The sequence below is a fragment of the Epinephelus fuscoguttatus genome, linkage group LG20 (assembly GCF_011397635.1).
Source record: "Epinephelus fuscoguttatus linkage group LG20, E.fuscoguttatus.final_Chr_v1".
In the NCBI taxonomy this organism is placed as follows: domain Eukaryota; kingdom Metazoa; phylum Chordata; class Actinopteri; order Perciformes; family Serranidae; genus Epinephelus; species Epinephelus fuscoguttatus.
The window spans coordinates 26,853,805-26,869,134 of NC_064771.1; the positions used below are offsets into that span (position 1 = coordinate 26,853,805).

Here is a 15,330-nt window from a genome sequence, read left to right on the forward strand (position 1 = left end):
ATATTTCCGACATCCCATTATTCCAGAAATTATCCATTGTTCCGAAATCTCAATGCTTCGACATCACATTGGTCCGACCATATTAAATCCATTGTTCCGAAGTCCCGTTGTTCCGTAATCTCAATGTTGCAATGCAAAAAGTTGGAAAAAGCAAGCAGCAAGGGAAAGCAGCAAGAGACCGTGTTGTCGTGTTGTTTACTGTTGCCATGACAACAACGGTCGCCCTGTTTTGAGGAAGTAGAAACGATGCCGAAAGTTATAATTTTAACCTAAACCATGATCTTTTCCTAACCTTAACCAAGTAGTTCTTGTGCCTAAACCTAACCAGACCTTAACCATGAAACAGTTATTTTGTAACAATGAAAAATTATATTTTGGAACACTTCGTAAAAATTGGTTTAATATGGTCGGAACAATGGGATGTCGAAACATTGAGATTTCGGAACAATGGGTAATTTTCAGAACAATTGGATGTCGGAATTATGAGCGGACCCTGTTTGGAAAACGTGTTTAGTATGAGACAGTTGTTTTGTCAGTGAACCTTGTGAGTTGTAATGGAGCCAAATTTTGTAACGTTACCTTTGTTAAATGTTGCTGTTGTCCCTGGCTTCATATGAGAACAGGAAAAGATCGCTAGCTGCTAGGCTAATTTATACAATGTAAAATGCCATAGGCTTGTGCTAATAACGTTAGCATGTTGTATTTGTGGGGAAAATGTGTCCAGATAAAGACAACTGTTTGTCTGTGAATGCTGCGAGTTATAGTGAAGCTGATTTGTGTACTTGTGTTTGAAATTGTCTCTATTAAGCCATGTTTAATGTGTGTTTAATGTGTGTTTGAATCAACTAAACTTTACAGCACTTCACAGAAACCTCCACCTCCAACTAGTGTTTTGGAGGTGTAACTGCAGAGTGACACAGACACACCACCGCACAAGTATAAATGCTCACGACAGCGTAGGCTCTGCCGCACAACTATAAATCCCTCTTAAGCTAACCATCTCTTGACAGTACAGATGTGAGTGATATCAGTTTTCTAATCCAGCTCTCAGTAAGAAAGCGAATAGGTGGATTTCCCTAAAGGTCCAACTGTTTCCTAGGCAACAATTTACATAGTACGCATTAAAATAATAAAAAAAAAAGAAAAGTCAATCAAATAGTGCAAACATGCAACAATTAGAACAGCAGCTTGCATACCTGACACAAACAGTAAGTGGTGAATGAGTATATGAGGTAGTTCTGGTCGACTGTTTAAACTGGCTGGTGAGTCTACAGGGGTGGGTAGGTGGGGGGTCAGGGCTGTGTTGTGTGTGTGTGTTTTGTGTGCTGCAATGCCTAACATTAATAAATTGATCGAACACTGGTACTGATGCAGTCAGTCTTTGCGATTGGTTCATGAAGCTGCCAATCATTTTGTTGGTCCCTGTCAGGTGACCTGTACATCGGGGGCGTCTCCAAAGAGATGTACCGAGACCTGCCTAAGCTGGTCCACTCCCGAGAGGGATTCCAGGGTTGCCTGGCAACAGTTGATCTAAATGGCCGTCTCCCTGACCTTTTGGCTGACGCGCTGGCAACCATGGGACAAGTGGAGAGAGGCTGTGAAGGTGAGGTGCAAACACGCAGACAGCACAGCAGCAGATGTGTCCCGGTCCTGTGTCCCTACTGCTTTTTCTTTGGGTTTTCATTTAACTCATGCTCTCTGTTATTAGGATAACCCACTAACCCAGCTTTTGGTCTATTAGATGTGAAATTTTACTCTCTTTTTCTTCATCTCCTCCTCGATCTCTCTGCACATTGTGTTCTCTCTCTGTCTGTTCCACTCTTTCAGCAGTTCACAGGCATCTGTGTGCATTGACTAACCATCTAACTTAATTTGCTTGTTTGCTTTTTTGTTTGGCTGACAAAAGTTACATTGATGAAAGCTGACTTGCAAGGTATATCGCTTTGTGTGAGCATGTGAGACACGTGTATGAGGGTGGGAACGTGTGTGTGTGAGTGTGAGTGCGTGCATATGGGTGTGTGTGTGTATGTGTGTGTGTGTGTGTGTATGCGTGTGTTGAAACTACCCAGTGGTGTCCAGTGTTGTGTGGATCCCAGTGATCCAGAGTCAAAGGTCAGAGGTGACCTGTCCTCTCCTAGCCACCATAGTGACTTCATCACAGTAGTGACATCACCACCGCTTGACTTGAGTTGACCACCAGCTCCACCACCCGGGTTGCCTAGCAGCATGCTCTCTAACCCCTCCTACTGACTCCCAACCTAAACTTCAATACTCCATTTGTGAATCATTTCACACCCTTTCCTCCATGCCTCATGTTGGAAGTGCGACGAAGGAGAGTTCGGAGCTTTGACATTCTCCTCCTGTGCGCTCTCAGTGGCACGAGGCAGGGAGTGAACGGCGACAGACTGCTGAAGAGAGAGTATTGAGATGAAGGCCTTTAAACATAACTCTGCCCTATTATGTTTAACCCCTCCTCCTGTCCTTCCCCCATTCATCTAGCCTCACCACCTGCATGCTCTCCACATTTGGCTCTTTTCACCGAGTAACACAGATTCCAGTTTAGCCTCAGCTCAGTTTATAATCATAATCTAGCCTCTTCTGTGTAAAGAATGGGAGCCTACCCACACTATCCTAGTCTCACAACGATTCTCTACTAATACGACTAATCATAACGTCATTGCAGCACAATAGTCTACCCGGCCATTTTCAAAATGTTTCAAGGAAATGCGGTCTAAAAATAACCACACTGTACCGGCATACTGTTGTGAAAACACTGGGCTCCAGACAAAATCAAACAACGTGTGTCTTCTGCTTATCTTCTCCTAACTTTTGCACCCTCCCACCCCGTCACCTCTCTCACTGCAGGTCCCAGCACGACATGTCAAGAAGACTCCTGCTCAAATCAGGGAGTTTGTTTGCAGCAGTGGGAGGGCTTCACCTGTGACTGCAGCATGACGTCATACGCCGGGCCGCTATGCAATGATGGTGAGCCTCTGCTGTTCATTCTCTCTCTCTCAGACTCAGACCTAAGTGTTGACAGCTACTGTAGGTGTAGACTAGAGTTGTTCCAATATCCACACGACTATCGGAAATGGCTCCAATATGACCTCAAATGCTGGATTAATGAGTACGCTAGTTTAAGCACTGATCACATCCGGACAAAACAGCAGTTTTCCCAGGAATCAGTTCGACTTCACTGCTTTAAAACAGCAGATTACACAGCAAGTTGCGCTGTACAGCCACTTGCTACTGTTTTATCAAGTTGAAAAAGAACTGACTTGCAGGGCTTCAGTTTCAGGGTTAGGAGTAAACAGCTGTGACATAATATTGGCTGATACACAAATTCAGGTATTGGAATCAGTATCTGGAAGGTAAAAATGGTGTCGGAACATTTCTAGTGTAGAGAGATATTGTGAGGGTGTAAAATGAGCTTATGTCGATATTCAAAGTAAATTCTATAGTAGTAGTATGTGTGACCCCTAAATCGTCGGTAGGTACTTGTTTGGGTGTGTAGCTTTAAAGTGGAAACAGGCATCTTTTCCCTTTCTGAGTGATATTATTATTGGCGCTGCTGTCGCAATGATAACTGGCTCGCCTTCTGTTTTCCTCTTTTTCTTTTGCCGAGTACGGTTTCCAAAATTACTTCAGTTGTTCCACCGTGCACCGTACCTGCTACTGAAGATAGCGGCTGCATGGAACTTACACCCTTTTGTAATCGGGGATAGGTACCAGGGAAAACAAAAGTGCTATTCTCTTCCTGTTTTGGTTGCACAATGCTCGATGCACTTTCTTTGTGCCATAAATGGAACCTTAATTTTCCCTGGAGTTTGCACCCAGAGACAGGGTCCTGCACGGGTCTGAGTTTTTTCCTGAACCAGAACGGCGACATGCAATACCACACCCACCCCACCACCTGCACATATGACCATTTCATTCTGTAATCCCACCTGACCCTTTTACACAAGATCCACAGCCTGACCTGAAACCTGAAATAAATTGGTTAGGCAGCACATTAAAATGATAATCTTGGACATATCATACATGTGAAACTAATATATTACACTTTAAAGCAAAGGTAACCCAGGAAATATGATTCAGATTAATATTTTTTGCTTACTGACATAATATTGAGCAGCACATCTCCACAGTTAGCGTGCCTGTTAGTAACGCACCTGATTGAAGCAGCTCTCATATTCCAGCTGGCGCAGGACACAGAGTCGACACAACGTCAGCAGTCAGAGGATTAAAATGAATAATGAATAAATAATTATTTTTGTAACATATATTATTCATCCAACACCCGTGATCCAACCCGCATGTCCTTTTTTTCACCCATAACTGAACCTGGAAGTAAAATTAAGACAAAATACTATCCACAAATTACCTTTGTTTGCAAGTCACCCACTGAGTACCCACCCTGATGCAGGACACTCTCTGTCAAACCTTAAATGTCTCTAAAACAGGGGTGTCAAACATACAGTCGGGGGCCAGAACCATCCCGCCAAAGAGTCCAATCCGGCCCTCTAGACGACATAGCACACCTAATGTTGATGCACATGTGAAGGCTGTTAGGCTTTTCCACCCTGACCACAATACAGCTCTCTGAAATAACAATGAATACTTTCTGTGGTCATATTTAAAAATACTGGACATTGTGCAAAATATTGTCAACCAACAGCTTCAGCACAAAAGAATCTGCGTCAGATTTATATCTTAAAACAGTATGGGTGTAGCCCTGCTGCTGAGGCACTGACACAACTTCAGATTGTAAATGGTTTGTGAGGAAGGAGATGACACAACCTGCTTCTTCAACGGCTTCCACTTTCGTGGGAAATTATGAAAACAAAGTCACATGTAATGACAGTGAGTAGCCGGCTGACTGAATGTGGAAAAACAGAGACATACTGTTGAATTTCCACATAATTTTTCTTTCTTCCTTGTTTGGTAAATGGATGAAAGTTTTAAGAATGAAAGAAAAATTTGAAGTGGTTGTGGTTTCACTGGTCCGGCCCACTTGAATTGGGCTGTATGTGGCCCCTGAATTAAATGCGTAGAAAACACACCCTGGTGTATGACTGCAGGTCTAAAACTGACACACATGGATGGTTTTGTCTCAAACACTGACTCAAAGCATTCATGTGCATTTATCTGAGCCACCAGGTGAGGGCACTGTCAACATTCTGAAGTGGCACAAAAATACCACCTGCTCAATGTCTACTTTGGTTATTTGATATTCTCTTTAATAATGTCCTCTTTGCATCTTCAACAAATTCTCCTCAGCAGCCAAACACGTAAGATACTCTGCGATTACTCAGTCGTCCTGCAGCCGTTCCAACGGTTTGATGCTGTTATCTGTATGAGTCAGTTTTCAGTCAGCCTCCTGCAGTAATGTTTGGAAGAAGTTTGGGAAATACTTTTTTTTCAGTGTGTAGGAGGAACAAGCAAAATGTGGAAGGCCAGTCAACTGTGACATTTAGAGTTTTTTAGATTGTTTTTCAATATGCCCCTGTACTAAGGAGCCTGTGATGATACAAAGCACTGTTCACGGCACATAGACATGCTTGCAATAATTTTTTCTATCTGTGCGGGCCAGCTGGGACCACTTATATCTTTGGCCGTGATGGAGGCATGGTGGTTTACACGTGGCCCCCTAATGAACGTCCCAGCACCAGGGCAGACAGGCTTGCCCTTGGGTTCAGTACCCAACAGAAGCACGCTATTCTGCTCCGCGTGGACAGCGCATCTGGCCTGGGAGACTACCTTCAGCTGCAGATAGTAAGTACACTTATTTCACATATTGCTCTTCCTTGAGGAGTCAATTTCTTCAACGCAGATACTCATTATAGACATGTGTCATTTTTTTACACTTAACCAGAATTTCATGAGATACATCAGGTCTGTATCAGGTAGTAGACAAGCGTGTCTCATGTCTGAAAAATGACAACAACCAACGCACTGAACCGACACTCACTAATACAGTGAACCAACAGTTCGCCGCAGTCTGCTGCGTGACATCTGTCCAGTGATTGGCAGTAATGCATGCAAACACAAGGAAGTTTATGACATGTTGAATTCATGACATGTTTGAAATGTTGAATTCGTCACGTCCAGATATTACACAATCATGGCAGAACCTGCACAGACTGCAAGTGTGGGTGTTTGGACAGAGCCATTATCTTCTTTACAAGAGAGACCTGGCCAAAATGGCAGAAAAGAGACGTTAAAAGAGTTCTCCACTGATTTAGTGTTGCATTCTTTTGCCACAATCAGACTCACCATGGACAGTTAAAAAAAAAAGGGAGATCAGAATCAATGCAGCAAAAGAGATATTTTCTTTTTAATTCCATGCATTCGTCTTTCTTATTAACAAACCAAGAGCAAAGAGCACATCAGGCCGTCTGAGCTGCTCTGCACTGACTTCCTGTTACATTTAGAGTTGATTTTAAGCTCCTCCTCCTTGTATACAAAGCCCTAAATGGGCTGGAACCGAGCTACATTGCTAACTCCCTTGTTAACTGTTTGCCTCCAAGAACACTGCGATCATCTGTTGCTGGTTTATTGGAGGTTCCCAGCAACAGTCAGATCAGGGATGCAGCCTTTGTCAGTTACGTCCCAAAGCTATGGAACACACTACCTACAGACATCAGGGAAGCTAGCTCGCTAAATATTTTTATAAGAAATCCAAAAGCACATCTGTTCACATTAGCGTTTAACGAGCTCTGACTTCCTCATACAGGTCTGAAACTCTTTCTATTTATGCGTCACGCTGCTGCAACTCTTTTAAAATCTTTACAACTCTATGATTTTATGAATCAGTTCTGTTTTATGTTCGTTCTGTTTTCATGTGAAGCACTCAGTGCTCACACTGCCCTTATTGTAAAGCACTTTGCACTGAATTTCTTGCATGAAAGGTGCTATACGAATAAAGTTTCTTATTAAATGTGTAGTCTTCAGCCCCACCCAACGCTGACTCTTCTGATATCACTTGAGGCAGTTTATCCGATTTCACACAGCTCCCTATGAAGCAGGGCTCCCAACATTTGTTGCACTGGTGCACCTTACTTTTTCATTTAGGAACAGCCGCACATAATTTAGCTGCACCAAAAATGTGTCATTACACCTTCCGGTACCACCGTAATACATTTTAAGTTTTACCATTTTTGTCAGTTCCCATAATCATTGATGATTTCTCAACTAGGGATGTAAGGGGACACAGAAGTCACAGTTTGGTTCATAAACCAGTTTAGGATTCACGGTTTGGTGTGACTTCAGTACAGTGAACGTGTGATAGCATGTTGGAAGTCTTTCCATTCACATGCCAAACAACAGTGGAGCAACGCCAACACAACATCCACGTCTCGTACACTGCTCTTTCTCTGTTGCTATTGTAGCTGACCAGGACCTGCAGGTGGGTCCTCCAGCTCTGGTGTTTCATTTGCACTTGCTATAGTGTGACTGGCTCGCACGCTGATCTTTTTGTTGTGCTAGCCTCAGCACATGTTGCTAACGGCATTGGGCTTTGGTAAACTTTGGTTTTGCATTATGTGCTTCAATGTCATAAATGTCAGGCACAATAGAGTGCTCCAGAGATGATGTTTATCTGTAGGGTAACGCCATCAAGTTAGCATCATCCTGGTTCCCGCGTCAAAAAGCCTATGGGATTTTTCCATTGGATTTTGTATGATTGCTGAAAGTAAGCTCTGTGGTAAAGAAACGTTTATGGTACACGTTAGGTTTAGCAAGATTATCTTTATAAATGTACGTCACTTTTACGATTTTGAAGTCTAAGCGTAGAAGTAAAAAGTTAACATTAGGCTATAAAAGAACTACACTATAGACACGTATTAACGTTGGCCCCCGTAGCGAGGCTGTAAAGCTGTGGTTGGTGTCATGGCGCTCTGTTCTGTAGTCTCAATTAGCCACTTGTTAGCAACTGCCTTTTTTAAGACACACAGAAGCTTCAAAATTCACAAATGGGATATTTACTGACACGTTTTATGTTGTAGGACAAAACGTGAAAATCTCTGAAGCTTGTGTTTTCCACAGGCCTTATTTCAGGCATCTAACCCATTAAAAAACCCACTGACTTTAAGACGAGGGAACCATGAGTGGTAAAATGCTAACTCATGTCCAGGTTTTAGGGCTTATTCTCGGGGCACTCTGGTGAGACCCATGACAGTGTTTAGTCACACTTGACAGATTCTCGGTCTCATGAGCGAATGAAATGGTCACACACTGGAGCCACTTTTTTCACATATGCAGTATTGCTCCCCAACACTTGTGAGCTGAGTTTGATGTGGAAAATCGATGTAGGCAGTCACATGGGAATGTGAATTGTTAGATATACTTTGCAGGATTTTAATAAAAAACATACGTACTCCTTCTCAATCATCACTTATGACCCACTAGAAGTGTGCGGCAGTGTATTTTTTCCTGCAGTTGGGGTCGTTTATGGGTGTGTACCCCCACAGCGTTCAGGTGAGGTCCGGGCTTTATAAACAGGTATTGACCAGGTGCCAGACTGTAAGCAGCTTAGGTTGGCTTTTCTTTTCGCTATGGCTGGGGAGAAGGTTTATAAAGTGAACGGCTAATCCTACATTGAATACCTTTAAGGACCTGAAAAACAAAGATAGAAAAGATATCCTTGCCTTTTAAAAACAATTCAAATCCCTCATGAAGCATTTTCGTGTCTCTCCTCCTCCTCAGGACAAAGGCAACATTAGAGTAGTGTTTAATGTTGGCACTGATGACATCAACATCGAGGAGAGCTCCAAGTTTGTCAACGATGGAAAGTACCACATAATTCGGTTCACCCGCAGCGGAGGCAATGCAACCCTCCAACTGGACGACCTGCCGGTCATAGAGCGCTATCCCTCAGGTAGGCCCTGCCCCACCCACATAAGCCCAACCCTCCGACCCACCACAGCACTGCCTGTCCTGGGACAGAGCTAACTCCACCTTAGTCCAAATCAACCCACCTCCTGATGGATGAATCACATCAGTGTTCCTATCAATGTTTATATTCAAACTCTGAGGTTGAGAAATATAATTGCAGCTTTGTTTTATGTTATTGTGTTTGAAATGAAACATGTGTGATCTGATATGAAACATGACTTTTTAAACCATAAAAAGAGAGAGTTACTACAATAGCTTGTATATTAGCCAGCTATGTCATGTTAGGCCTGTTAAATAGTGTTAAAGGTAATTAATATATGAATATTCAATTCAGGTTGTTTTTCTCACCATAAAAGAAAATAATAACAGTTGGTGCATTTTTGGACAAACAATAATTTAAAAACATGTCATATTTTGAGTTAAATGTTTAACAAGAGTTAAAAGAAAAATAAGAAAAAGAAAAAAGTGTATTTTGTTGAACATAGTTTTTGTTTTTATATTTGTTGGTTTTTATATTTAAAGTGGTAATCCTAGGTAGTAGTCTTTAACACAATGAGGCTTTAGGTAGCTGCTAGTTAAAATGCTAAATGCTAGTTGTTGTGAGGTGTGTGTGAGGGTTCTTCCTGTATGTAACTCTAAACTCAGTCAGTCATATAGACAGTATGTGGCAGCTGTAACATTATTTCCCTGTGCTCTTGCAGATGTTAACCCCTGAAATGTCTCTTTAAATTAAACCCAATGAACAGAGAGTAAGAGTCCGCTCACTGGAAACATAGTGAATTCAGCTCCTCTTCTCTTAGCACATCAAGCTTACCTTAACGCAGTGACATGCTAACAATGAGCAGACCATTACTTTCTTTTCATTGCTGTTCTTTTTGTATCCAGCTCCTGTACCACGTTTGGATGTGCGTAATTACTACTGTGTTTTCATCTCTAAATTAAAGGCAACATTGATAACGAGCGCCTGGCCATCGCCAGACAGCGAATCCCCTATCGGCTCGGTCGAGTAGTTGACGATTGGCTACTCGACAAAGGTAAAAACCCTGATTAAAATTCCTTAAAACTTTCAGCTTAAAAAATACAACTTGAAGGCAGTTGAATATACTATATTGTGCACCATCAACTAACATCTAAAAATAAATCCATAACTAAGTATTTAAAAGTTGGGCAGCTGTAGTGTGTAATACTGTGTAAACTGTAGTGCCTGTGAACGTATCTTGTTAGTGTGTATCTGATAATATCAGGTTAAAGGGACGATGGAGAGATTTAAATGTGAATAAATGAGAAAATAGAAAACAAGTACTGATAAAAGATGCTTTATTAAGACTGGTAAATAATTCTGTTTATCATCAAATTGTAAACAATAAAGCATTCATTAAATTATATGTTGAAAATACAATTTTGTAATCAAATTAAAGTACATGCAAAGTATTGTGCCATGTAAGAATTATGTAAATTTGAGATGACTAATAGAGCAATGCTTTTTGAAAAAATGTAAAAGTTTTCCTCCTAAACTTCAGCAGAGCTCCTTAAATTAGCCTCTAGTCCCTTTAACAGTGAGCAGTGCTAGAGCTTATAACCTGTGCATGCTTCATAGGGCTGTTACAACAGTACTCTAGATCTCTGTCTCTCTGTCTGCCTGTCTGTTGCTCCTTCAAATACAATGTCGTGCCGCACAGCCATCACCATAGCAACCATCTGTCAGCCCCGTCTTCTCAGGACCCTCTGACTCCTCTCATCTGCTGCCTCTTCCTCCTCCTTCTGTTCTTTGCCTCTTCATCCTCCTCCTCGACTTCTCAGTCTCTTCACCCCCCTCCCCTCCTCTTCTCCCTCTTCTTCTTCTCTGTTTTCTGTTCCCACTCTTATCTCTCACAGTCTCAGCCCTCTCCACGGTTCTCCACGGCTTCGATTTGCTCTGCCATGCTTAATCTATCCCATCCTCTCACCATGGCTTGGGGGTGGTGGATTGTGTAACACTCAAACACTCTTGTGTGTGTATGTATGCACGTATGTGACCACTGGTATGTATGTGTGTGTGGCTGTATTCGCGTGTGTCTGTCCACCTTCCTTCCTGGTGTGCCTCTGTGTGTGTGTGTGTGTGTGTGTGTGTGTGTGGTGCGTGTTTGCGTGCGTGTGTGTCCGTGTAGGTCGCCAGCTGACCATCTTCAACAGCCAGACGACAGTGCGTGTTGGTGGAGGTGAGCGAAGTGCGGGCATGTTCCAGGGCCAGCTGTCGGGACTCTACTACAACGGCCTCCGCATTCTCAACATGGCCGCCGAGGGGCACCCGCACATCAGGGTGGACGGCAGCGCACGACTGGTCGGTGACATGCCGTCGTCCTCCATCACCCCGCAGTCAAGTGCTGCAGCGGGAGGCAACCGCTCTGACTCCGCCCCCTCCATAAGTGACATCACAACCACCACGGCCACCAACAGAAAACAGGGTGCCACACAGCAGGTCAGAGCACGATCACATTTTTCCCATCTTGCGTATGACCAATCCCGTCTGTGTGTGGTCATACAAAGACGTATACTGCACACAGACATGCTATCGCCCCGCTGCCATCATCCTGCGGTGTGACAATTGGTAATTAAAAAGTGTTAATTTGCTTTGATAAGTTTCTTTGCGGACTCAGTAAGAGGATTAGCGAGCACACAGCCCACTAATCAAGGACTGGAGGATAGCAAGATATGTCAGGAGGAGTGGGATTGTTTTAAACTGCACCCAAGGCAAGGCCGGTTTATTTATATCGCACACTTCGTACACACAAAGGCAATTCAAAGTGTTTTACATAAGGCATTAAAGTTACGAAGACATTAAAAACACAAAGGGGAATTATGGAAAAACATTTTAGACTGAAAACAGAGACATGTTTTGCCTTGACTCATCGTTATCAAGTAATTGTTGATTGCAATAATGGGATGGCTATAGAATAATAACACAATCGTTGTTTAGATTGGTTTCCAACAAGCCTCGCTTTAGGCAACTCTGTCTGCCAACGGGTGCAATCTCGAGGGGAACTGACGACTCATTTTACTGAACAAAGGTGTTAACCATTGCACAACCAAAACAGGAAGACGATAGAGCTTTTTTACCCCATAGCCATCGGTAGCTATCCCAAAGTACCAAAAAGTACTAATGACTATGTACAGGTCGTGTTAACAGCATATTCCATAGTATTTTCTGATGAAGACATGAGGGATATGCTGGTGTTATTTAGGTATTAGGGACATTCTTTGGACACCTATACAGCACATTAAAAATATATGTCTCACTGGGGATTTTGGGACACACGACTGCCAACAGTTTGCAAGGCTGTGTGGTAGAGATGCCTGCTTTCAAACACTATGAAAGACTTGGATATCGACAGGTTTTCAAGAGGGTGATTGAAGGGATGAAAGAGGGAGGTTGTGTTTGTATGGTCGAAAAAGTCTGCCAACGGTTTTGATGCAAAGAATCAAACCGACAAGTGACTTCAGATGTCCCACCTCTCCATATTTCGACGTGACAGCATTCATTTTTCAATAGCCATGTGAAGAGTTTAGTGCAAATATTGTATTGCATGTAAACGTAATTGATGCAAGATCTTTACAGTTACTGTTTTGTTAGCGAAGTGATGGCAGTGTAGAGCTTTTATTTTGAAAGAATGTGCGTAAGAATGAGAGGAGTGAAGCTGTTTTTGACGTTGACATTGTGGGAAGCTGAGTCTTGGTTACTTGGTTGCTTACAGAGCCTCCACATTATTATTTATTAGCAGAAATGGCAGCCGGTAGAACAACCGAAGTAACTTTGGAAAATAAAATGCAGTGTGTCCTGTGTTGTTGGTAGTTGCTCTGAACAAGAAGCGATCTGGTTTTCTTTGCGACAGCAGTGCCAATAGTGGAGAAAAAGTTGTCTGTTGACACTTTAAAGAAATCATAAAGATGAATACAAGGTGCCTCGGGGTCTAAGCACGAGGTAGATAATGATAAATGCTCGAGATTCAGTCAAAGACAGAGGAGACCGTAAAGGTTTCTTTGGGGCGTTTTAGCCTTTATTAGACAGTGCATGGTGCAAAGCTGACAGCAGATATGAAGAGATAGATAGGAGGCAGTGAAGAGAGGTGATGTCATGCATTAAAGCCAAACTCGAACTGTGGACAATGAGATTACATGGTCAGTGTCTCAGACCCCTGGGCCACCACAGTACTCAAACAAAGTTTCAAACCTTGATTTAAAAGTCAGACCGAGTTTTATATCATCTGTGAGTTTGTTCCAAGTCTTCGGAGCAGAGTAAAAACAGGTTTCCTACAGTTATGAAATTCCTGTTATGAAATTAGCAAAGTTGTTTTCCAGGCCTGGACCTGGCAGATTGTTTTGGAAAAGTTGTGAATATACATTGTTTTGACTTGTTCCTTGTATTTTCTAAAATCTAGTGCTGCGCTGTGTAACTGTTGAAGCATGACTTGTATGGTGTGATACATATTGGCGTATGCAGCTTGTTAGCAGCTTGCTTATTTACCAAATGCCCAGGAAGTGCATGTTTAATAATGTATGGCTTACAAAAGACGAGTATAACACATGTCTGGATTGAAGTTCTGCACCAGAACATTCAATTTTGGCAACATTGGAAAGCAGCTCTGGTCAGGCATGCTAAAGGTCAAAAGCAAGTGCCAGAGTCACGCCTTCCACCACCACGGCAGGCATCAGTGTAGCTGCAAGACAACCACAGCTGATGATTAATGAATCCATTGCTGCATCTAAAGATCTACTATCAGCCAAAGTAATGTGGGCACTGAAGACAATGGACTCACATGATTCACACAGCTCTCATACAGAGCTGTATTTCCTGGCCAGCAGTAGTTGTAGGGCAAAGAACGTGTGCGTACTTCTCCACATTTAGAATTGTGCAATGCTTCAAATTGCTTGTTGTGAGAGAGGTTTCCAGGCAGACTATTTTAAACCACCTACAGGAACAGTGTGTGAGATTTAGGGAGATTTAGTGGCATCTGTGCAACCAGTTGAAACTTCTCCTGATTAGAATTTCTTAAGTGTTCGGGAGTCGAATTATCTGCAGAGGTGTTTTCCTCTCCAAAACAAACAGACCAGGTGATTTAAACCGGTTAAGACGCTGAATGAAGCAGTTTAAGTTAGAAATCAGTGTTTCTCTGATGCTGTTTGGCACGTTAGAGACAACACCTGCTAATGTGTACTCACTTTTTTTCTCTGATAACTTGAGATCCTGACGTCCAGGAGGTTTTTAGCAGGAGCTGAATTATCCGCAGAGGTCTCTTCCTCTCCTAAACAAACAGACACCATGTTTTAAACAGGTGAAAACACTGAGTGAAGCAGTTTCATGTTAGTGTTTTCTGAAGCTGCTCATCGCCAACGCAAATGGCCCCATCTAGAGCCAGTGTCTGGTTTGTCCGTTCTGGGCTACTGTAGAAACATGGAGGTGTAATGTGTCAATCTTTACCTGCTCAATATGTAGATATAAATAGCTCATTGTAAGGTAACAAAAACACGGCAACTCTTGTTTTCAGGTGATTAAACAAATCAAAACATACTTATTATATTATATTCCATTTCTGCCAGTATATCTCCCCAAATCCTACACACTGGACCTTTAAATACAGTCATGGAAATGGAGTCAAATATTATGGGAAAAAATGAATAGGTAAAAATGCATGGGAACCCTGTGGATAATGCTTTAATCACTGATCTGCAAATCCATGAAATGTAACACCACATATCTATCTGGAAAGTTGACATATCACTGTAATGAGATGCAAGGATGTCTCATCTCGCACAATCAAACATGAATAAAAAAACAAATATGCTGCTGTAAAAATGACTTTAACCTTCCTCTGTCGCAGGAACTGCAACATGTTTTCTTGTTTCTGATAAATGATTAATACAATTTTATTTGCTCGGTTACATCATCTGTAACAAAAGTCGCATGCAAATCAGTGTCCTTAAAAAAGATCAGAGCCCAAAACATTTTATCAATAAAAGGCTCACATACGCATTTAATTTTCCTGCTACAGCTCATTCATACGAGTAGATTTGATGGCAAAGTCTCAGCTAAGTGGTCCCCACCCACTAAATTACAGGAGGAGAAATGTTTTGTGTTAATGTTGGCTGTAATAGCTTTTCCATAATACGCATCTAGTAAACTGATGCAAATGGGACTCTACAATAGGAACACACGACTGTTGTGTGTGTGAGGCGTATTTATAGTGGATGCAACTGCGGAGTCGATGCTAATGTCAGAGGATACATTATCAGCAGGTACACCACAGACTCTTTTGTTCAGATCACTGGTGAGATGTTGTCGGGCTCTTTGTGGGCGTCTGTGTGTACTGCAGTTCTTCTTCTGTGTTATAAAACTGTGCCTGCCGCACTGAAAAAGATTTTTTTTTCCTCTCCAATGATACAAGTTGCCATGGAGATAGT

General features: G+C 42.3%; 1 protein-coding gene across 15 annotated transcripts in view; it reads left to right on the forward strand.

Moving 5' to 3' along the window:
- Positions 1-15,330, forward strand: part of nrxn1a (neurexin 1a) — an 81,582-nt gene that overhangs the window by 59,354 nt on the left and 6,898 nt on the right. For 7 of the 15 annotated variants that reach the window (XM_049564000.1, XM_049564008.1, XM_049563996.1 and 4 more), the window contains 6 exons: positions 1,430-1,603; positions 2,866-2,985; positions 5,594-5,775; positions 8,707-8,878; positions 9,840-9,929; positions 11,043-11,353. In XM_049564000.1, the coding sequence (XP_049419957.1) occupies positions 1,430-1,603; positions 2,866-2,985; positions 5,594-5,775; positions 8,707-8,878; positions 9,840-9,929; positions 11,043-11,353 (1,049 nt within the window). The other 8 variants (XM_049564009.1, XM_049564001.1, XM_049564003.1 and 5 more) reach the window with 2 other exon arrangements.